The 23,172-nt window shown below is 32.2% G+C and overlaps 2 protein-coding genes across 2 annotated transcripts in view; both read left to right on the forward strand.

Moving 5' to 3' along the window:
- LOC139853946 (uncharacterized) overlaps positions 1-2,499 on the forward strand; it is a 41,928-nt gene extending 39,429 nt beyond the window's left edge. Inside the window, exons 5-9 of the mRNA XM_071843284.1 lie at positions 64-398; positions 603-792; positions 1,063-1,134; positions 1,252-1,616; positions 1,719-2,499. Of these exons, the coding sequence (XP_071699385.1) occupies positions 64-398; positions 603-792; positions 1,063-1,134; positions 1,252-1,616; positions 1,719-2,499 (1,743 nt within the window). The remainder of the gene's footprint in view (positions 1-63; positions 399-602; positions 793-1,062; positions 1,135-1,251; positions 1,617-1,718) is intronic.
- A 2,077-nt stretch (positions 2,500-4,576) lies between these two features.
- LOC139897757 (plant UBX domain-containing protein 4-like) lies at positions 4,577-7,633 on the forward strand. Its single transcript, XM_071880477.1, has 4 exons — positions 4,577-5,217; positions 5,981-6,269; positions 6,883-6,978; positions 7,091-7,633. Exons 1-4 carry the CDS (start codon positions 4,739-4,741, stop codon positions 7,469-7,471), a joined length of 1,245 nt encoding a protein of 414 aa, XP_071736578.1. The 5' UTR covers positions 4,577-4,738; the 3' UTR covers positions 7,472-7,633.
- Positions 7,634-23,172: the final 15,539 nt, after the last annotated feature.

A 23,172-nucleotide genomic window follows, 5' to 3' on the forward strand; every position in this document is an offset into this window, starting at 1 on the left:
TTTGACACTCATTTACAAGAAAAAGCTAAGAAAACTCTTGATTAGGTAAGGATACTGCAATAGAAAGCAAAAATTGATTGGCTTAAAGATGGTGACAAGAATACTAAGTTCTTCCACAGTGTTTTAAAAAGCAGAAAACAAAAATGTTGGGTGGAGAGTATTTGTGATGAAAGTGGTGTGAGATTTTATGATGAGCAAGTTACTGAACAATGTGTGAAACATTTTCAAGAGTTTTTAGGGAAAACAGATAAAGTTATTCCTGTAGAGGAATTGGGTGATATTTTTACGAAAAAGATTCCTATAGACATAGCTGAGAAAATGATTACAGAGGTGACTGATGAAGAAATAAAGGCTGCTATTTTTGATATTGATATGAATAAGGCATCGAGTCCAGATGGGTATACTTCCTATTTTTTCATAAAAGCTTGGCCAGTTGTTGGTAAGGAAGTGTGTACAACTGTACAAGAATTCTTTTCATCATGAAAATTACTTGGGGAGCTGAACTCTACCCCAATTGCATTTATCCCTAAAATTGCTACACCTAATAAAGTTTTAGATTTTAGACCCACTGCATGCTGCAATGTGGTCTACAAATGAATTAGCAAAATTTTGACTGAGAGAATAAAAGAAGGATTGGATCTGGCGGTGAATCATAATCAAACAGATTTTATCCCTGGAAGAAGTATTCAAGACAACATAATGGTGACTCAGGAGGTTTTAAAAGGCTATAACAAGGTTAATGGGTCTAAGAGATGCTCTATGAAAATAGATATTCAAAAGGCCTATGACACTGTTAATTGGAAGTTTTTTAAGAAGATCTTGTGTAGTTTCGGGTTCCATGAAAAAAATGGTTAAGTGGATTATGGTATGTGTAACTTCTACCAATTTTTCAATATGTATAAATGGTGGTATTCATGGATTCTTTAAGGGGGGAAGGGGATTAAGACAAGGTGATCCAATATCACCTTACTTATTTACTTTGGTTATGGAGGCATTCAATTTAATATTGAATAAGAAATAGATAATACCCCTGAGTTTAGATACCATCATGGCTGTAAACAGATGAAACTTTCTCATTTGAGTTTTGCTGATGATTTGTTTGTGCTTTGTCATGGTGATGCAAAATCAACTACAGTCATAAAATAAGCACTTGATTGTTTTAGTAAGGTATAAGGTTTGTATCCAAATTTGGGGAAGAGCACTATATTTTTTTGTAGTGTGAATATGGTGACTAGGCATAAAATCTTGCAGATAATGCCTTTTTCAATTGGAAAGCTGCCTATGAGGTATCTTGGTATCCGTTTACTTGCAAAAAAATTAAGTGTGAGTGATTGTAAAAGCTTAATTGATAGAGTTAAAGACAAAGTTAATAATTGGAGCAATAGAAAGTTATCATATGCTGGTAGATTGTTATTGATCAACTCTGTGCTTAATGCTATGCATATCTATTGGGCTTCAGTGTTTATGCTCCCTTCTACAGTAATTAAAGATATTGAAAAGGTTCTTAAAAGTTTTCTATGGAGTCAAGGGGATAGTGTTAAGGGGAGAGCTAAAATTGCATGGAAAACTGTATGTTCACCAAAAGACCAAGGTGGTTTAGGTATTAAACCTATTAGGTAATGGAATCAGGTTTTGTTGCTTAAACAATTGTGGAAGATCATAGAGAGGAGAAATTATTTATGGTACAATTGGGTTAACACTGTAAAATTAAAAAACAGGAGTATATGGGATATTACAGTGGATAGTAAAGATAGCTGGAACTGGGTTCAATTATTGGGCATGAGGGATAAAATCAAGGATCATGTATTTTATGTTGTTGGTGATGGAGTAGAGACTTCACTCTGGTATGATAAATGGGATGAGAAAGGTCCATTGAGCTCAATTATTCCTAGAAGGGACAGATACAATGCCATAATTGGTGATGATATCTCTGTTAGCACATTTAGACAATATCAAGGTGGTAACTGGCCTGCTGATCTAAGTGTTAAATATCCCATTTTAAATCATGTCAAAATTCCTGAAATGGTTAACAAAAAAGATGAGGTTTTTTGGGTTAAGAATGACAACCGTAAAGTTGTATACTCTACTAGTCATGTGTGGAAGGATTTGAAACCAAATAATCCCATTAAAACTTGGTGGCATGTAGTTTGGTTTAAGCAAATTATCCCAAAGCACGCTTTTATTCTCTGGCTAGTTATATGGGACAGATTACCCACACAGGATAGGTTGTGTAAATGGAATTATAGTGGCAGTTTTAAACGCCCGTTATGTGATGGGGGGCCTGATTCAAGAAAGCATTTGTTTTTTGAGTGCAAATACTCAAAGAAATTTTGGAAGTATATGAAGGAAAAATTGTTGTTTAAAGGTTTGTCTCATAAGATTGAAGATATCATTGATGAGATGGCTAAATTTCCAAGTAGAAACCAGATTTGGAGCATCATTACAAGATTAGTGATTGCTGCTGCTGTGTATTATATCTGGAATGAGAGAAATGGTTAAATTTTTAACAGATTGAAGAGGACTGAGTAGGAACTAGCTGCAATTGCTCAGGATTATGTTAGAGTCAATTTGTTGACTCTAAAAGTCAAAAGAACTAGTGCTGTATTAAAAGTCGAGGAAATCTGGGATTTGAATTGGCAGAAGTGATGCGAGTTTGGGTGTTTTAGTAGCTTAGTGTTAGCGTGTCATGAAAATTGGGACAGCTTGATCTAAGTTACATTGTGTGTTTAGGTGTCATAATGGGTTTATGGCATCTTGGGTTTCATATTGTATTTTTGTTTGGTGTGTTGTTGTCTTTGCTTTGTTTGTTTGGGTGATGGGTATGCATTGCCTTGCATTCTTTTATTAATTTGTGTTAATAAAATCTTTGCCTTGAAAAAAAAATGTTGACCAATTTAAAGTTTGACCGACTTTGATTACCAAATTCGATTTTGACCTATCAATCGACTTTGACTGATTAATTAAACGGATTTTGAAAAATTGGTTCGAACTACTCTCAAAAACGAATTATCAGGTATTAATCAGAGAGTAATCGAGTTTTTTACAACTGTGAGCATTAGCATTAACAATAACAATTACAATTACAATATAATACTAGTGAAATGACTCGTGGAACCACGAGTTTGTTTAAACGAAATAGTTTAATGATATGTTTTAGGTATTAAGTGAACGTAAATGGTAAAGTTATTTAGTTTAATGACCCGTGGAACCACAGAGTCCGACTAAGAAACTCATCAGCTGAACATTTCATCAAACACCTAAAATACATATTAAACAATCCACATCCAATCATAAGAGATAATATTGGTTGTCTTTTTATTTTAAAAGTGTAATTAAAATATAAATTTAGAATTGGTTTACTTCTATCTAGCTTTTATACCTTCTCGTACTCAATTTAAAATAATTAATTAAAATAATTAAAAATTATTTAATTTTAATAATTAAAATAATTATTAATAAGATTTAATAATAATAATTAATTAATAAGATTTAATTTTAATTCAAAATTATATAGATTAATGACATCACCCACCGTGCTTAGATTTTTTTTTTTTTTTTTCTTAACAAAGAAATTAGTATAATAATGACATTATTATTATAGGGTTTTAATATTAACTATAAATGATGTAGTGATTACTACTAATCTAAATTAAAATTAAAATAATATAATTAATATTAATACTGATACATAATAGTTTATGTAACTAAAGTTTTATTGACAAAAACAAGTTGTAGTTTAAAGTAGTTTTTTTATTGTTATTTTTTGGTCACGTACAAGAAGGAAAATAATTGAATTATTTTTATGTCTCAAATTAAAGAAATGAAGAAAATCAAGTAGGACATGAATGTGGAGAAAAGTGGAGAAGTGGATTAGTTATAAGGAATTTAAAGGTGGTGGAACCTAGACCATCTAAACCTCTCATGTCTCGCGGATCTTGCCAAATATCCGAACTCACAATTAAGCACAAATTTTGGTTTTAACTCTTTAGCAATCGGTAGTTTGGATCATTAGCTATAGCATTTGGCTTCACCGTAATGATCGAGTTTTTGGTAATAATAATTTAAGCTTCTCAAAAATTGTGTCGGACATTCAAGCTAAAAGCTTTGAATGGATTAACTGTCGTTGGAGGAAAGACAACTTGGAATGGCTAGAGTGGATCACCAATCCGAGATGATTTGATGCTAACCCCACAAAAGAAGGAATCGGTTTAGGGCAGATGTTTTTATGCCGGATTCTCAAGATTCTCCTTGGCTTGGGACTAAGATGTGTAGAGTCAATTATTTTGTCGTTGTTTATTGCAGTATTGTATCTTGACTTTTAATCCTGCTTGTCTTGTACAAGTTGTTCCCAACCTTGGCAGTAACCGTAAGTTGAAGGTTTTTTTTGCACATACACATTCTTCTTTCTTTATCGAGTCCTTCTGTTATTTCTTTATGTATATAGCCTCTGTATTTTGTCGAGTATATGTATATTTTTGGTTAGCTTTCGGTCGAGTTGTATCATGGGTCCTTAGGTCGAGTTGTATCGGCGTTAAACAACGGCGGCCGCAACGGCGCCTCAACCGTGTAGCGCTGTGAATCGTAAACTAAAATCCAAAGTGGACTGCCGTCTACCGGTATCCAAATCGGGCCCACATGGGATGAACCCGGGCCCATCGCTTACATTATATGTTAGTCCCTCATATCATTTGCTTCGTCTACACTCACAGCGGTGCACTCTGACGCAAGAAACCAAACAATGGAAGAAGATACACCGGCAACAAACACCAACCCTCACCATGAATTGATCACCGCATTTTCAGCTATCACTTCCGCTTCAAAAGAAGAAGCCACTTTCTTCCTCGAATCACACAATTACGATCTCGATTCAGCCGTTTCCACCTTTTACGAAACCACCGCCATTGCCGCCGTAGAACACGCTCCGGCACCTCAACGAAACCCTAACCGTTCTGGTGACATCGAAATTTCTCCTTCTTCTTCTCCGTCTCGTTCCCGATCAGCTTCTCCGCCGCCGTCGCTAGGGTTACAACAAATGGCCGGTGGAAATGCACGTAATTTGCGATCGAGAAATAGTGGTGCGGATAAGAAGGCGTCTGGTAGTCGGTCATCGCGTTCAACTGGACGGACACGGACGTTTTCGGATCTGAATCATCCTGGTAATGAATCCGGAAGTGATTCGGATGAACCAAATGAATATTACACTGGTGGTGAAAAGAGGTATATTAGTACTCTTTTTAATTTAGGGTTTATTTATTTTACGAGTTCTTCATAATAAACAGGATGATGCATATTCTGATGATGATGATGATGATGATGATGATGATAATATTTCTTGATTGTGTAGAATAATGCATGATGTAGATATCTTGAGAATAATTTTAATTGCTTAACGTGCAGTTATGTTTCAAAGGTTATTGAGTAGGATTATAGAAAATACTATTTATCCATTAGCCTGTTAATTATTTTGATTTTTATGAAATAGTTATCTATCAAATAGATTAGTGTGCTCCATAATATGCTTTTATCAGTAATTCTGTTATATGCTTATATCCGAAGTTGTTAACAATCAATCAGATTCTTGAGTCTTAAAGGCTTACGAAATCTACTATCTGGATACATTATCTGATCCTATAGGTTATAATGTTAATCTAGCTTGTAGGGTTTTAATTATCATTTGATTGATGATCAATACAATTTTCTATTCTAAATGTCATGGATTTAGATTTTCAGGTTCCGAATCTTAATGTTCCTAACAATTCATATGCAAGATGCTGTATGATGATCATGCAACCATTCATGATTAACACTCTTTTTTACACTTATGTGTTTGATAATATGCTTTAGGGTGCTGTTATGCCTTGTGATTATTGAGTATAACATAAGTAACTTGTCTGTTGTCCTTCATCGAATATCATCTCAAGTGCTCATGACATCCATTATAACATCGTAAAAGGAATTTGACAATTATCTATGATTGTAGTGGAATGCTTGTTCAGGATCCAAAAAGGGATAATGATGTGGAATCACTGTTTAAACAAGCTAGACAAGCAGGAGCTGAAGAAGGAACCCATGATCAACTTGAGCCATCTTCAAGCTCAAGAAGCTTTGCTGGAAGAGGAAGACTACTGTCTGGAGAGACAACAACGCCTGCTGCTCCCCAACAATCTGAACCTGAGGTTCATACCATCACTTTCTGGACCAATGGCTTCACAGTAAATGATGGTCCTTTGAGAAGGCTGGATGATCCTCAAAATACATCTTTTTTGGAGGTAGTACTATATTTCTTTTTTAACCCAAGTTTTTTATCTTAACAAACAATAACACACTAAGTAAATTATCATTGATTCACAAGAGGTCTATCTGCTCTCTTTTGATACAAAAATTTACTTTTTTACTCTCTTTTTTATCCCCTGCAAATATAATATAACTCTCGTTTACCAAATTAAATTCAGTTAAAAGAAATAGATTTTCATAATCTGTATGTATAGAGTTACGTAACGGTTAGTTTGTATTCCACTAAAATTACTAATTATAATCCTTTTGCTAAATATATATTTCCCATCTGCTAAAACTACATCTTACTACCCCATACCCTATATATGCTGGACCCCGCATATTGTTGTTACAGAATGTTAAGGTGCTTAATTGAGTTACGGCTGGTTTCTCTTATGATAATTTATTTTAATTGATGAGGTTTTGTTCAAAGCTACTCGAACTAGAATTTGAAGCAAAGTTGATTTTTTATATGTAACCAGAACTCAAGAAATGAAGTGGTCGTTCGTTATCTTGCTGGCATCACTATTATATTGTTGATAAAATGATAATGCACACGATCTAATTCTGAAATTGTTACTGATTTTTTGACCTTACTTGGTGATCCAGAGCATAAGAAGGTCCGAGTGTCCTGAAGAACTTAGGCCTGCTAAAGGACGAGCTCCTGTTCATGTTAGTCTTGTGAGGAAGCTGGAGTTGTACCCTGTAAGAACTTTTCTCGCCTCTGATAAAACGTAACCTGAATAAACTCGTTCATTAGTAAATCGGTTGAGATTTTTAGTTCTGTTTCCTTTTACATGCATACATATATGTGCAGGTCCAAAAACAACGCCCTGCTGCTTTTGTGGGAGTGGGTAGGACCCTAGGCACTACTACTTCATCAGAGGACACCGTAGTTGCCCCCCCTTCGGTCCCTCTAAATGCTGCCCCAACTCCATTTGTGGGACTAGTTGTGGATGACACGTTGCCATCTACTTCTGTTCAACTGAGATTGGCTGATGGGACCCGTATGGTTTCACGCTTCAATTTCCACCATACGATAAGCAATATCCGTTCTTTCATTGATGCATCGAGACCTGGAGGGGCCAGGACTTATCAGCTACTAACCATGGGGTTTCCACCGAAGCAGCTAAACGATTTGAACCAGCCAATTGAAGAGGCGGGGTTAGCCAATTCGGTTGTAATTCAGAAACTTTAATAAGTTTGCTTCACCAAATATGTACTTCAAATTTACTAGTGTTTCTTGCTTGTTTCAGCAATATGTCCATACATACATGAAGTTAACAATTGAGGTTTTTTCGACTCTATGTGGATTGAACAATATTAGGATTATATGTTTGTGAAACACCATGGCTGGAATCTAAAGAATTTTTATTACTGGAAGGTTTTATTATTCTTTAAGTTTTAAAGATTTATTGTGACTTTTAGTTATTACTCTGACCTTGGACGAATGGATCGTGTTGTTTACTTGGACCATTTTTAATGGTGAGAAATGTTATGGAAAATATTAGGGAGTTTTTGTGTGACTGATGTGAGAAATAGGGTCGTTATGGGTGGTAAGGTTATGGAAGATTGTGTGTGATATGATAAAATGTGATTGGTAGTTATGTAAAAGTAGTATTAAAATTAATTTACATTAAATAGTAAAATGTGATTGGTAGTTACGTAAAAATACTATTAATCACCAAACCAAATACATTTTACCATTCTTTGAGATAACAATCTCGATTCAAATTACGAGTGTATTTAGTATTTCATTTCTTTAAGCCGGTTTCCAGGGTCTATTATGGGTTCACTCAATAAGTCAATATGTGTAGCTGGTATGAATTGGACTCATTTTAGGTCTTTAACAAACAAGGTTTTGTTCCTTCGTTACCTACCAATCTACCATCGGTCAAGCATTCAATAATTGACTTTTGTTAACTAGTAACATATAACTTCTTTCTTTCTATTGGCCAACTAAAATGAATGTTGAGTTGTTGGACAAAAAAGTGGGAACCCCACTTTTGGGGGGTTGTGAATCAAAATTAAGGGTCAGAGTAGTTAAAAAATGTGACTTGTGACTATGGTGGATGGGGCTATCTGAACTGAATGTTGCCTCTGCAATGAACTTGCCCCCCAACTAAATACTACTGTATTAGTACGTACACATTCAACTACATACTAATTCCCGTAATCATCTAACAATCCCCTTGACTAACACCTATACAGTATAACAGTAGCAGCCCCTTTTTTTTTTTTTTTTTTTTTTTTTTTTTCCCTCCTTTTTTTAATACCAACTGCCCTTTTCCACCCAATCTGCTTCCCACCAACTATCCAGAAGATTCTGGCAAGTTTTTTTTTTCCGACTCCGCCACCATCGCCACCTTCATCTCCATCGCCACCAATCATCATCGCCATCGCCACCAAACGTCATCTTCATCGCCACCATTTTGTCACCGTTGGTGTATTGTTGTCAGTCGTCGATGTAAAGAGAGGTTAATTTTACGCGTGCGATTTGAGCGATGGATGAAGGTTGAATTGGTTGATTTCGTCGTTATTCATACACATATCTACAACCTTAAGGGAGATTCAGACAATCGACGAACCGTTAGGGTTTTATTCACTCTTTATCGCAATAGCATTCATCGGTTCGCCCAATCGATCAGAGGTTAGGGTTCTATTCACTCTCTTTCAGATTTTATGTTGATAGATTGTGTTTTTGTAAGCTCTACCTCCGTTTGCCCACATACGATGAATATTTCTATCGAAAATTATGAAATCTTTGAATATCAAATCCTCATATAGAATGAAGTTAGCCAGCCAAGATTGTAAACAATGGTATAATAAAATAAATCTTTTTACAAAATATAATTACTGTATTTTATGTATTATCAATATCCAAAAATTGTACTATACCTCAAACATGGATAAACTGTTAGTCAGTATATACAAACAAATAAATTAAGAGATCATAAAGCTCTAATTGCATTACTGACTAACAATAGGCCACAAAAGGTTACTGATTGTTCGATTGTTTATCTGTGTTGTTGAAGGCGAATAATTTATGTTGTTACTGATATTCATCTGAATCTTCGTTACTTTTTTGGATTGCATTATTTTTAAATTTTTTCCTCATTTTTGATGATTGTTCCATTTTATGTTCTTCATAGTGCAGGTGACGTTGATAATTATGTTGATGGTGGCTGTGATGATCCGTATTATTTACGGAACATTGAAGGTCTGACCCGTACATTGGCGTGGCAACACTCAGACGGCATGTATTCAATGCAACTGTTAGTGTTTGCAGCCATGGTTGGTTTTGGATCCTCTTTTGTCTTAAATTATAGATTCCAGGTCTAAGCCTAACAAATTTCTAAACGAATATGGATGTTATGCTCTAATATCCTGTGGGTTTCTGAATTTTTCGTACCTCGCCTTTGCTGTTATATATTTTGATTAATTATGGAAGTTATGCAACTTTTCCTGAAACTGTTTTTGGTAGATTGTTTATGATTGCTGCGGTTAATACATTTAATTCAAAGTGTCTATCATTTTAAATAGAAACCTTCCGGTGAAGGCGTGAGTTGTCGTTTTTGGTTTTAAAATTGGTGTTAAAAATAGGCCTTTTTACTATACGAGGTTAAGTGGGTTTTTTAGCTGCTTAGCCACATGGTGGTTTGGAGTTCACCTACTGTGCTTATTAATCATGTATTAAAAAAATAATACGGATTGATTGTATTATATAGTTTATTCACATCGTTTGTTGTGTGCAATTAGCTATTGCGATTACAATTGTCAGACATGTTATCAAATGCTACTTTATATGTTTTGAACTTCATGTCAGAAATTTCAAGTTGTTTTGGTAGTATTTGCCTTACTTCAAGTTAAAATTTGCAGTTAGTCCCGTCTCTTGGTAATTGTCATTGAAGGTTTGTGTTAATGTTAATTTTGTTGATAATTTTTTTTTGGGAGTGATTTATATTTTAATTACAGTTAGATAGACTTATATAGATGGCTATTATGTGTTTTGTATTTGTTGTTCTGAGGTTGTTCGTCGGTTTCTGTTTGAAATTACAATTTGTTGTTTGCCTTTTGTCTTATAAAAGGTGTTGTTGTCTCTTGGTTGTAAACATACCTACTATAATGCTTTCATTCCGAAAGTAATTCATAGTAAGGTACGTTATAATGTATTTCAAATGTTTGTTGTTCTATAATTGTTAATTATTGCACTAAGTGGATGTGATAATGGCCAATCAAATGAGTGACCTTTATGTAGGCTTACACAATTATAACTTACTATATAGATAACTTAAGAGATAATATTTTGTTGACCATTTTATTGATTTGTGCAGATATAGATTCCACCTTTGCTATTTTGTTTGAAGATTGTTTGTAGCCATCTACCTCTGTTGTTGGAACAACGATTACTGTTACATGAGTTTCCTATATCAGATCAGCCTGAAGGTATATAGAAACTACTTATTTTTCTCATTGGGTACTTACATGTTTGCGATGTCGCGTTTTTTTATTTTTTGGTTATTACATAGTACACCCTGCGTTAACAGTCTTGCCGTTATTAAAATATTTTACACAAGCACACACGCTTAATAGCAAGATACTTGAAAGATGAAACTACATTAATCGATTGCTCTAGAGGTAATAGATACAAATTAGTGCTTCTTTAGGTAGGAGATGCAAATTCAATTTTCTATGTTATTATATGAAATAACGCCTCTTATAACCATATATTTTGGTTAAGAAATCATATGAATAAATTAACTTATATACTAATAGTGAGATCATGCACCTTTGAGATTCAATTATGTTGGACTTGATCGTCCTAGAGTTATAAGATAGAAGTTTTAACTTAATATTCATCTTATATGTTTATATGTGTATATGGGTGACCCTTGATCATCAGCTTGATAAATTTGTAGTTCCTTTGAATTCTTTCGGAGCTATTTTCTTTATTTTGATATTTGTAAGGAAGGAATAAGGATCCCCATGGAAAAGTCAATAATTAAGCATTTTAAGCAATAATATGATCTTGGTTTGTATTCCTTTGTTTGTGATCTGCAATCCCATTGGCTACAACCCCTCCAATCACTGTTATACTGTAGCAGGTTTTTTTTTCCTTCCCTTCTTCGTGAAGCTTCGCCCGTGAAATCAGTTTAACGCAGACCAGGGTTTCATTCAGATTAATATAAAGTATTAAATTGCACAACCCTTTAACACACAAATGCATAAACAAAAAATTTCATACCAACACATTAGATATATTTTCATTTACTTCAGTAGACTAATTGTCATAACTGTGACAAACAACCTACTAAAAACGTGCAAACCTTACCTACAATATATATGTAGTATCAAAAAACCAAAAAATACAGACCACTGTATGAAAGTTAGAGATATGTTTTATGGAGCATGCGTTTAATTGTGTACTTTAATTGTTCATAGATGTTTAGATAGTAGTGTATGGGTACCCACTTTTAATATGCATGCGCTACAAGTCTACAACTTTGGACTTCTTTTTCCAAAAAATATTTTGTTAGTTGAGCTGACGTTAATTATTACTATATAAATCCAAATATTCATGAATACAAGGAGTCCATTGACGCGTAAGTACTACAAATAAGCTTCCCTATTTATAAATGAACATTGATGATCAAATCATGTTTGCATTTTGTCAGTCCAAGTATGAAAAGAAACTGCTCCGTATTTTTCTCATATATACGATGATAATGGTGGGTCATTTATCTTTATTTTGGATTCAGTGAATTTTAATCCATCAGTGAGTTGTTAATCTTTATTGATAACTATTATAATGGCAAGTAAAAAAAAAGAGAAAGAAAGGTAATGATAATGTATGTGTAATCGATGAATATGTCGGAGGCGAGAGTGTATTATGTGATGCTCCTTTTGTTTCATTGAGGAAAGTTGCTGCTACAGGTTATCTCCGACGGTGTATTGAAATGAGTATGCCCTTTGGTAACAGCGGTTCGTCGTGGTGATCTGTTGCCGTTAATTCTGGCACAGTCAGCGCTGCAACCGGTGAGTTTCTTTTATTTTACTTTATTTTATTTTAATCTGGACTCTTTTGGTTTTTGTTGTTGCTGTCATTGGTGTTGTTATTATCATTGACTAATGGAATTCCAATTTCATGAATTGCTGCTTCACCTACACCATTTGGTCTGTTTTTTTTGCTTTAAATCACTCAAATTTCACCACGGATGGTTTCGAGCTTTCCAGGTTTTTTATTTTAGGTTCGTTTTCGATATGGATTTTTCAAGGGTTGGTGAGAAGTTTCAGAGTTTACTCTCACTTCTCTAGACGTCTAGATCTCTCGGTTTCCTTCCATTAACTTTTGATCGCTCTGAGGTAATTCAAATGTTATACCTCAATTTGATTTCAGTTAGCTTATTATAACATATATGCATTTTAATAATACTTTGTTTTGTTAATGAACTATTAATTCACACGTATTACAAAAGACAACTTATGTATGCATAGTGCGATAGTAAGCAAGTACTATACATACTCTAATAAAATTTTGGATAAGTAGCTGTAAGTTTATTATAAATTTATAATATAGTTAAGTTTTATTGTGTATGTTTTTTGATGCATATATAACATCAGGTATGGTAAGATGAGTAGGTTTGGTACGGGTAAAAACATGATAGAGTATATTTTCATACGGGCAAGTTGACCCATAGATGTATGTTCCTTTTTCCCAAATATTTTTTGGATACACTAATGTAATATCATATATGTAAACCAAAACCAATTAAGCAGGTAAAAATGTCATTTGCCTAATAATTTTCTACCTTTTTGATTCTTCACCATGTTAACAAAACTCTTTATTTCTAAGTAAATGGGTAAAAATTTGCCCCTCTAATATTAGCTTTAATTTATGATTGACATTATGCCACTTTAATCGATTGCAGAAGTTGCACATTGGATGCGACCACGCCATTTGTACGTCAATATGGAAACAAGAGGAATTTGTTGTAACGAATGTGAACCGTTTGTGATATGTGATAGTTCTGTATCATTATAAATTAGCTAATAGTTTACCCAAAATTTGCACAAATTTATACTCAGTATTCAGTAACCAATCAAGAGAATTTTTTGGAGCTTTCGAGGGAATTTTATGCAGCCCAGGTCAGTTGAGTAGTTACGCCAGCGATATGCCTGCACCTCTATAGTATTAGTTTACATTATGTGAATGTGAATTGCATATTAGATTGAGGAAAGGAGAATTGAGAGGGAGGACTAAAGTTGTACCAATTCACTTGACCAGGTGACTATATTCATAATTTTGGCCTTTGAAGTTATAATTGTGAAAGTGCACCAAATATATGATTATGTTAATAGTTTATAATGTGGTTAGAGACAAATGTTTTTTTAAAGTTTCGATGAGTTTGATTTCATGACCCGTCCTAATCCATAAGAACGAATACATTACACTTGGTTACATCGCGAGGTACTTGACATCTATATGATACATTTTACTAACATTGCATTCGTTTTTAAAAGACAAACTTTCATTTCATCGAAAGTTGATGACATGCATACCATTTCATAATATATCCAACTATAATTGACTTAATAATAATCTTGATGAACTCGACGGATCGAATGCAACGTCTTTTGAAATATGTCATGAATGACTCCAAGTAATATCTCTAATATGAGCAAATGCACCGCGGAAGATTTCTTTCATACCTGAGAATAAACATGCTTTCAAGTGTCAACCAAAAGGTTGGTGAGTTCATTAGTTTAACATAAATAATCATTTTCATCATTTTAATAGATCACAAGATTTTCATTTCTCATGAATATACGTCCCATGCATAGAGACAAAAATCATTCATATGGATTGAACACCTGGTAACCGACATTAACAAGATGCATATAGAATATCCCCATCATTCCGGGACACCCATCGGACATGATAAAATCGAAGTACTAAAGCATTCCAAATTCCAGAATGGAGCTTGTTGGGCCCAATAGATCTATCTTTAGGATTCACGTCAATTAGGGGGTCTGTTCCCGAATTCTTAGGCTACCAAGCTAAAAGGGGCATATTCGGCTTCGATCCATTCAACCATATAATGTAGTTTCAATTACTTGTGTCTATTTCGTAAAACAGTTATAAAAATAGCGCATGTATTCTCAGTCCCAAAAATATATATTGCAAAAGCATTTAAAAAGGGAGCAAATGAAACTCACCATACTGTATTTTGTAGTAAAAATACATAGGACGACATTGAACAAGTATAGGGTTGACCTCGGATTCACGAACCTATATCATGTATATATATTAACACATATCACATTTAATCGATTAAGGTTATTTATATTATATAATGTATTAAGATTAATATCTTAATATATATAGGGTTATATTAAGATATGTTTTTATATAACTACTACTTTATTTGGTAAAATAATATTTATAATAGAAAGTTGTAATACTTTTATAAAAATAAGGATACTAATAATAATATAATAATAATAATAATAATAATAGTGTTAATAAAAATGATGATAATAATATATAAAAATCTTGATAATGATAATATTAATAATAAAAATAATAAATAATAATAATAATAATAAAAATAATAATTTTACTAATAATGTTAATCTTAGTAAGATGACAATTTTAATTTATAATAATGATAATAATAATAATAATAATGATAATGATAATAATAATAGCAAAAATAATAAAAGTGCTACCTTAATGAAACAAGCTTTAAAAAGATAAACACCCCGGCTCGGGCTCGAACCCAAGACCTCCCGCTAACCCCAAACACTCTCAAACCATCGATCTGTCTTATGTTTTTATGATCAAACTGACATCTAAATTTATTTAACTCTTATATGCGTCTGTTCTCCTTCTTCCACTTATTTAATCGAACAGAACCCGTGTCATAATCATAATCATATTTCGTCATCATTTTCATTTTCTTATCAACACTACACATCCATCATAATCTCTATCATATGGCATCATCATCTAAACACTTTAACTATCATTCTTAATCATTATCAACTTAAATGATGTGTGAATTTGTGTTGTCTTCGAGTTGGAACCATAATACCGAAACAATAGGCTGGAAAGAAAAAAGTGACCCTATTTCACCTCACGCGTCCAATTATTCCAAAACCCAATAACCTTTTTAAACAATTCGGTGGTTTAAATTTTTGTATAACAAAATGGCACTCATAAACATCCAAAAAAAATATCAATTGTCTATATTGTAATGCAATGAGTGGCTCCCTCTTCCCTACCCACTTGGATATGTCAATAACCCCACCATGAAATGATAAGATACGGTGCATAAAGAAATATATCTTGCATGAGACTTGTAAAGTTATTTATTTGTTAACTATAAGCATGCTCTAGCCACTAACATGTGCCGATCCTAACCTCAATATATACATGAAGTGGTTCGGTGTTTGCAGCAGTTTATAGGAGTTTTAAGGGTGACCGATAATCAATTTTGCAGAAACAAAAGTCGCAGCTCAGCAGTTATTTGCAATCAAGCTGTGCAGCAGTCATGTTTATGTGCAGCAGTCATGTTTATAGTAGCTTCACGAAAAGAATGGTGGTGATGGAGTGGTAGTTTCTGAACAAAAAAAATAAGAGAGAGAGAGAGGTGATGAAATGGTGTTCGATGATGACTGCAAGGGTGATGGTTTCTACTCGTTACAACAACAATAATGATAGTATAGCAGTAGCAGGAACATGAGATAACAAAGCAGCAAAAGCTGCTGTAGCTGTGATGATTGTTATAGTTGTTTGGTGCATCAGACAGAAGAACAGAAACATATAACAGTTTGTAGCTGAAGCTATGGTGTCAGGTGATGGTTTCGAATGGAGATTTCATTTCTAGAAGGTGATGATAGGGTGGCAATGACATAGTGCTGGACAACAACAATTATGCAAGAATGGTGGATTTTATGGGTTTATGATTTACAACCGATACATAAGTTCAAAGTAGTAACAAGAGGTTCGGTTTGGATGTAAATGGTGATGTTTACTTGTGGCAGGAAACAGAAAACAGAAAGAAGTAGGTGGTGTTTGATTTGTGGTATTTGTTTTGATGGTTTATTGGTGATCACAAATGTCATAGTGGTGTTCTAATATGTATATGCATATTACATATATAAGAGAAAAATGGTTGTCGTGAGTGATGTGGGTGAACCGAAAATAAAAGAAAACAGATAGAAAAGAATGGTGATGCTTACGGTGGTTGTTTATGATGAAGTGATTGATTGTTTTGTAGCTTAACAAACTCGACAAGAATCATTCGCTTAGTACTGAAATATATTAGAAAATTAAAAAGGAGGAAAAGAAAGCTAACAGAAATTGTTGTCTTGTGATAAATCTTGGAATCAAATGGTACTGGTTTCAGATAGAGAACAATTTACCTTTAGCTTAGAAAATTACTTGAAACAGAAATACGTATTCTTCTTATATTTATTTCTTGTATATACCATAATAATATATATATATATATTATTTGTATATGTATTTATATATAATTCTGTATTCTATATGTATACACCGTATATATTTATATATATCAGTATACATGTCTTTATCTATATATATATATATATATATATATATATATATATATATATATATATATATATATATATATATATATATATATAACTGAATGTTGTATATGTGTATGTTTATTTTATAGTTAATAAATACTAATACTAATTCCATTATCATTTATATTAATACTAATAGTAATTATGTTTATAATATTTATAAGATTCATAGAAAAAGATGATAATAATAATAATATTATTAATAATAATAAATTTCTAATAATAATAATTTCTAATAATAGTAATAGTTCTTAATGATAACAATATTTAATAATACTAATATTAAAAATTATAATTTTACTACTAGTTTTAATGATTTTCACAATAATAATAATATAATAAATTAATTGTATCAAATTACCTTAATAATACTGATATTAATAATATTTATGAGAGTAATAATATTAATATAACAATTATGTTTTAACTTGTATCATATATTAATTATGTAATATTTAACAATTATATAATAATTTTTAATGAATCTTTATAAATTTTATATGTTTTAAAATATACATATAATAATAATTATCTATAGAAATCATATATATTTATATGTGATTTATTATAAAATACACTTAATTGTTTCGCATCTTATTTTTACATATTTCATTTTAATGCGTAATTTATATTTTATAGTTTCACATTACTATATATATACTTACATTTATTTATATACATATATATTGTGACGACTATAGTGACCCGAACTTTTCCATGTTTATATATTAAATGAAATTGGTATATTTACATGATTAAATTTTTTCACAATGTTAAGCAATCAAACTTGTTAAGACTTGATTATTTGAAATGTGCTTCTTATAGACAACTGACCACCCAAGTTGACCGGCGATTCACGAACGTTAAAAATTTGTAAAAACTACATGATGATATATATATATATATATATATATATATATATATATATATATATATATATATATATATATATATATATATATATATATATATATATATATATATATATATATATATGGTTAAAATGAGATTATGATAAGTAAGTATCTCACTAAGTCTATTAACAATGAGTGATATACATAAAAATGAGTTTATTGAATTAAGAAACTCGAAACGATATATATAACGATTATCGTTATAACAACGTCTTACTAAATACATATGAATCATATTAAGATATTGATACACTATGTTTAACATGATAAAATGATAATTAAGTATATCATTAAGTGTGTTAACAATGAACTACATATGTAAAACAAGACTACTAACTTAAGAATTTCGAAACGAGGCATATATGTAACGATTATCGTTGTAACAACATTTAACTTTATATATATCATACTAAGATATATTAATATATCATAATATCATGATAATGTAATAATTTAACATCTTTTTAGATATAATAAACAATGAGTTAACAACATTTAACAAGATTGTTAACCTAAAGGTTTCAAAACAACATTTACATGTAACGACTAACGATGGCTTAACGACTCAGTTAAAATATATATACATGTAGTGTTTTAATATGTATTCATACACTTTTGAAAGACTTCAAGACACTTATCAAAATACTTCTACTTAACAAAAATGCTTACAATTACATCCTCGTTCAGTTTCATCAACAATTCTACTTGTATGCACCCGTATTTGTACTCGTACAATACACAGCTTTTAGATGTATGTACTATTGGTATATACACTCCAATGATCAGCTCTTATCAGCCCATGCGAGTCACCTAACACATGTGGGAACCATCATTTGGAAACTGGCATGAAATATCTCATAAAATTACAAAAATATTAGTAATCATTCATGACTTATTTACATGTAAACAAAATTACACATCCTTTATATCTAATCCATATACCAACGACCAAAAACACCTACAAACACTTTAATTCTTCAATTTTCTTCATCTAAGTGATCTCTCTCAAGTTCTATCTTCAAGTTCTAAGTGTTCTTCATAAATTCTACAAGTTCTAGTTTCATAAAATCAAGAATACTTCCAAGTTTACTAGCTCACTTCCAATCTTGTAAAGTGATCATCCAACCTCAAGAAATCCTTGTTGTTTGCAGTAAGATATCATTCTAAATCAAGGTAATACTCATATACAAACTTTGATTCAATTCCTATAAGTATAACTATCTTAATTCGAGTGATAATCTTACTTGAACTCGTTTTCGTGTCATGATTCTGCTTCAAGAACTTTCAAGCCATCCAAGATCCTTTGAAGCTAGATAATTTATTCTCACTTCCAGTAGGTTTACCTACTAAACTTGAGGTAGTAATGATGTTCATAACATCATTCGATTCATATATATAAAACTACCTTATTCGAAGGTTTAAACTTGAAATCACTAAAACATAGTTTAGTTAATTCTAAACTTGTTCGCAAACAAAAGTTAATCCTTCTAACTTGACTTTTAAAATCAATTAAACACATGTTCTATATCTATATGATATGCTAACTTAATGATTTAAAATCGAGAAACACGAAAAACACCGTAAAACCGGATATACGCCGTCGTAGTAACACCGCGGGCTGTTTTGGGTTAGTTAATTAAAAACTATGATAAACTTTGATTTAAAAGTTGTTCTTTTGGGAAAATAATTTTTCTTATGAACATGAAACTATATCCAAAAATCATGGTTAAACTCAAAGTGGAAGTATGTTTTTCAAAATGGTCATCTAGACGTCGTTCTTTTGACTGAAATGATTACCTTTACAAAAATGACTTGTAACCTGTATTTCCAACTATAAAATTATACTTTTTCTGTTTAGATTCATAAACTTAAGTTCAATATGAAACCATAGCAACTTGAAACACTCAAAACGGATTTAAAACGAATAAGTTATGGGTAAAACAAGATTGGATAATTTTTCTTGTTGTAGCTACGTGAAAATTGGTAACAAATCTATATTAATCATATCCTAGCTAACTTATATTGTATTACATGTATTCTAATATATTATGTAATCTTGAGATACCATAGACACGTATGCAAATGTTTTGACATATCATATCGACCCATGTATATATATTATTTGGAACAACCATAGACACTCTATATGCAGTAATGTTGGAGTTAGCTATACAGGGTTGAGGTTGATTCCAAAAATATATATACTTTGAGTTGTGACCTAGCCTGAGACGTGTATACACTGGGTCGTGGATTGATCCAAGATACTATATATCGATTTATTTCTGTACATCTAACTATGGACAACTAGTTGTAGGTTACTAACGAGGACAGCTGACTTAATAAACTTAAAAAAATAAAACGTATTAAAAATGTTGTAAATATATTTTGAACATACTTTGATATATATATATATATATATATATATATATACATATTTGTTATAGGTTCGTGAACCGACCAGTGGCCAAGTCTTACTTCCCGACGAAGTAAAAATCTGTGAAAGTGAGTTATAGTCCCACTTTTAAAATCTATTATTTTTTTTTGGGATGAGAATACATGCAGTTTTATAAAGTTTTACAAAATAGACACAAGTAATCGAAGATACTTTCTATGTTGGATTATCGAACCGAATATGCCCCTTTTTAGCTTTGTAGCCTAAGAATTAGGGAAATGGCCCCTAATTGACGCGAATCCTAAAGATAGATCTATTTGGCCCAACAAGCCTCATCCGAGTTACGGATGCTTTAGTACTTCGATTTATCATATCCGATGAGAGTCCCAGAATGATGGGGATATTCTATATGCATCTTGTTAAGGTCGGTTACCAGGTGTTCAACATATGAATGATTTTTATCTCTATGCAGTTTGCGAAATGCCTGATATGAGATGTGTTATAAAAATGAAATCTTGTGGTCTATTATTATGATTTGATAATATGTAGGTTAAACCTATAACTCACCAACAATTTTGTTGACGTTTTAAGCATGTTTATTCTCAGGTGATTATTAAGAGCTTCCGCTATTGCATACTAAATTAAGGACAAGATTTGGAGTCCATGCTTGTATAATATTGTTTAAAAACTGCATTCGAAGACTTATGTTGATGTGTAATATTATTGTAAACCATTATGTAATGGTCGTGTGAAAAACGCTATATTTTAGATTATCATTATTTGATAATCGTCGTAATATTTTAAAGGTTATGGTTTGTTCTAAAATCGAATGCAGTCTTTGAAAAACGTCTCATATAGAGGTCAAAACCTCGCAACGAAATCAATTAATATGGAACGTTTATAATCAATATGAACGGGACATTTCAGTTGGTATCCGAGCGTTGGTCTTAGAGAACCAGAAATTTGCATTAGTGTGTCTTATCGAGTTTGTTAGGATACATTAGTGAGTCTGGACTTCGATCGTGTTTTATTTAAAAACGATTGCTTAACACTTTTGTTGGAAACTATATATTATTAACATGTAAATATTATGTGATATATTAACCTCATAATGTGTTTGATATTGTGTGATAGATGTCTACCACTAGTACAAATCCCATCGATTCACCTAATAATAATGAAGAGTCGAATATATTTTGGGAATATTCACAAATTCCCGAAGAGGAACCGGAAGAAGAGGAACCGGAAGAGGAGGAACGGGAAGAGGAGGAACCGGAAGAAGAAGAGGTTCCGGAGGAAGAAATATTGATACCTATAGTAAATCGATTAAATAAAATAAAATCCTCAACCAACGGACCAAAGTTAATAATGGTCAATGGTGTTTCCGCCGAGGAAGCAAAATATTGGAAAGATTTATCAATTTTTCGATGAATCGGATCCCGATGAGGATTCCGATGATGTTATAGAAATTACCTCGACCCAATTTAATAAAGCGAAAGAAAATAATAAGGAAAAAGGTATAAAAATAGAGAAATCCAATTCCAACCCCGATGAACTTTATATGTATCGGCAACATCCGTATTTCCTAAAATGTAACAATAACCCGGGAACCTCTAAACCACCAGGTTTTTCTAAACCATTGTGGAAAACGACAGCTCGTATTAGAGGAAAACCATATATTCCTAGAAAATTAGGAAAACGAACCAAGTCCGAAGAAGAAGAAACCAGTGATTCAGATTAGAGGGTTGTAATCATGTTGTGTATTATATGTATTGTAGTGTGCTTGTACTTTTATGTTCTATGTAAAATTGCTTGTATTATTTGTTAATTATCTTTTATGAATCTAACCCTCGTCTATTTCTATAGTATAAAAACACAAAATGGACGTTAAGGGTAGACAACCGAATATTTTAGAAGACCTACCAGAGGATATGATTGATGAAATCTTGTCTAGAGTCGGTCAAAATTCATCAGCACAATTAGTTATGGCGAAATTAACTTGTCAAACATTTGAAAGACTTTCCAGAAATGCCTTAGTTTATAAAAGGCTTTCCTTTGATAGGTGGGGTATATCACATTGGGGAGACCGTAAGTTACACCGTGTTTTCTTTAAAGCGTTAAATGCGGGGAACCCAAATGCAATTTTATGCTACGGGTTAAGAACCTATTTTGACTCAACATATCCCAACATAGGATTTCGTGAATCAGAAAGAGCTTCTAACATGCAACATAAAGAAGCATGTTATGTTTACGGGTTAGTGATGTTCGCTTCTTACCAAAGTGAGAAAAAGAACATCGGATTGCAACTTTTAAATAAAACCTTCCCACAAGTGACGGATTCAGTAGTTGGGGTGAGAAACAAGGTTTTTAGATTATTACGGGGCTGTTGGACATTACGAAACCCTCGTCCTTTTGACGATATTACAACATGCTATCTTATCAACGGTCATAACAGTTATGTTCCACAAGACCAAGGATAGGAAGTAGTCTTAGTAAAACTAGAATGCATGACTTATTTCTGGACGTATGAATTACGTGTCTTTATTGTCTTTGTTGAACTACTTGCATATTAACTAGAATTGTTTTCGCAACAGTTTTGTATCAGAGTTTTAATGTGCTATATTTCATGCTATATGTAAAATAGCGGTATTGTAAGTTTTCAAAATATTGTATAAAAGTTTGAATGTGAAATATTATTATAATCAGTTTTTCATATAGAATTGTAGTAGTTGAATTGTATGTTAGCTACTAAGTATAAACTTAACGGGTAGGTATTACCCGAATTAAAACTTATAAAACGCTAATAAGAAGAAAAAGCTTTTATAAATGAGTTCATATTATGCTACGGAATACTATTGACTACTCTTAATATTCTATATGATTAACTTAATTCTTTTGGCTATTTTTGAAGGAAATGGCACCGACTACTCGTCAGAACTTGAACATGAGTGAGGAAGAATTTCGTGCTTT

Source organism: Rutidosis leptorrhynchoides, chromosome 1, assembly GCF_046630445.1.
Source record: "Rutidosis leptorrhynchoides isolate AG116_Rl617_1_P2 chromosome 1, CSIRO_AGI_Rlap_v1, whole genome shotgun sequence".
Taxonomy (NCBI): domain Eukaryota; kingdom Viridiplantae; phylum Streptophyta; class Magnoliopsida; order Asterales; family Asteraceae; genus Rutidosis; species Rutidosis leptorrhynchoides.

Bases quoted from the DNA above. Each gene is read 5' to 3' on its own strand.
- LOC139897757 (XM_071880477.1), top strand. From the start codon at position 4,739: ATGGAAGAAGATACACCGGCAACAAACACCAACCCTCACCATGAATTG. The intron at 6,270-6,882 runs GTAGTACTATAT...TTGGTGATCCAG, and splicing joins AAAATACATCTTTTTTGGAG to AGCATAAGAAGGTCCGAGTG. The intron at 6,979-7,090 runs GTAAGAACTTTT...ATATATGTGCAG, and splicing joins GGAAGCTGGAGTTGTACCCT to GTCCAAAAACAACGCCCTGC.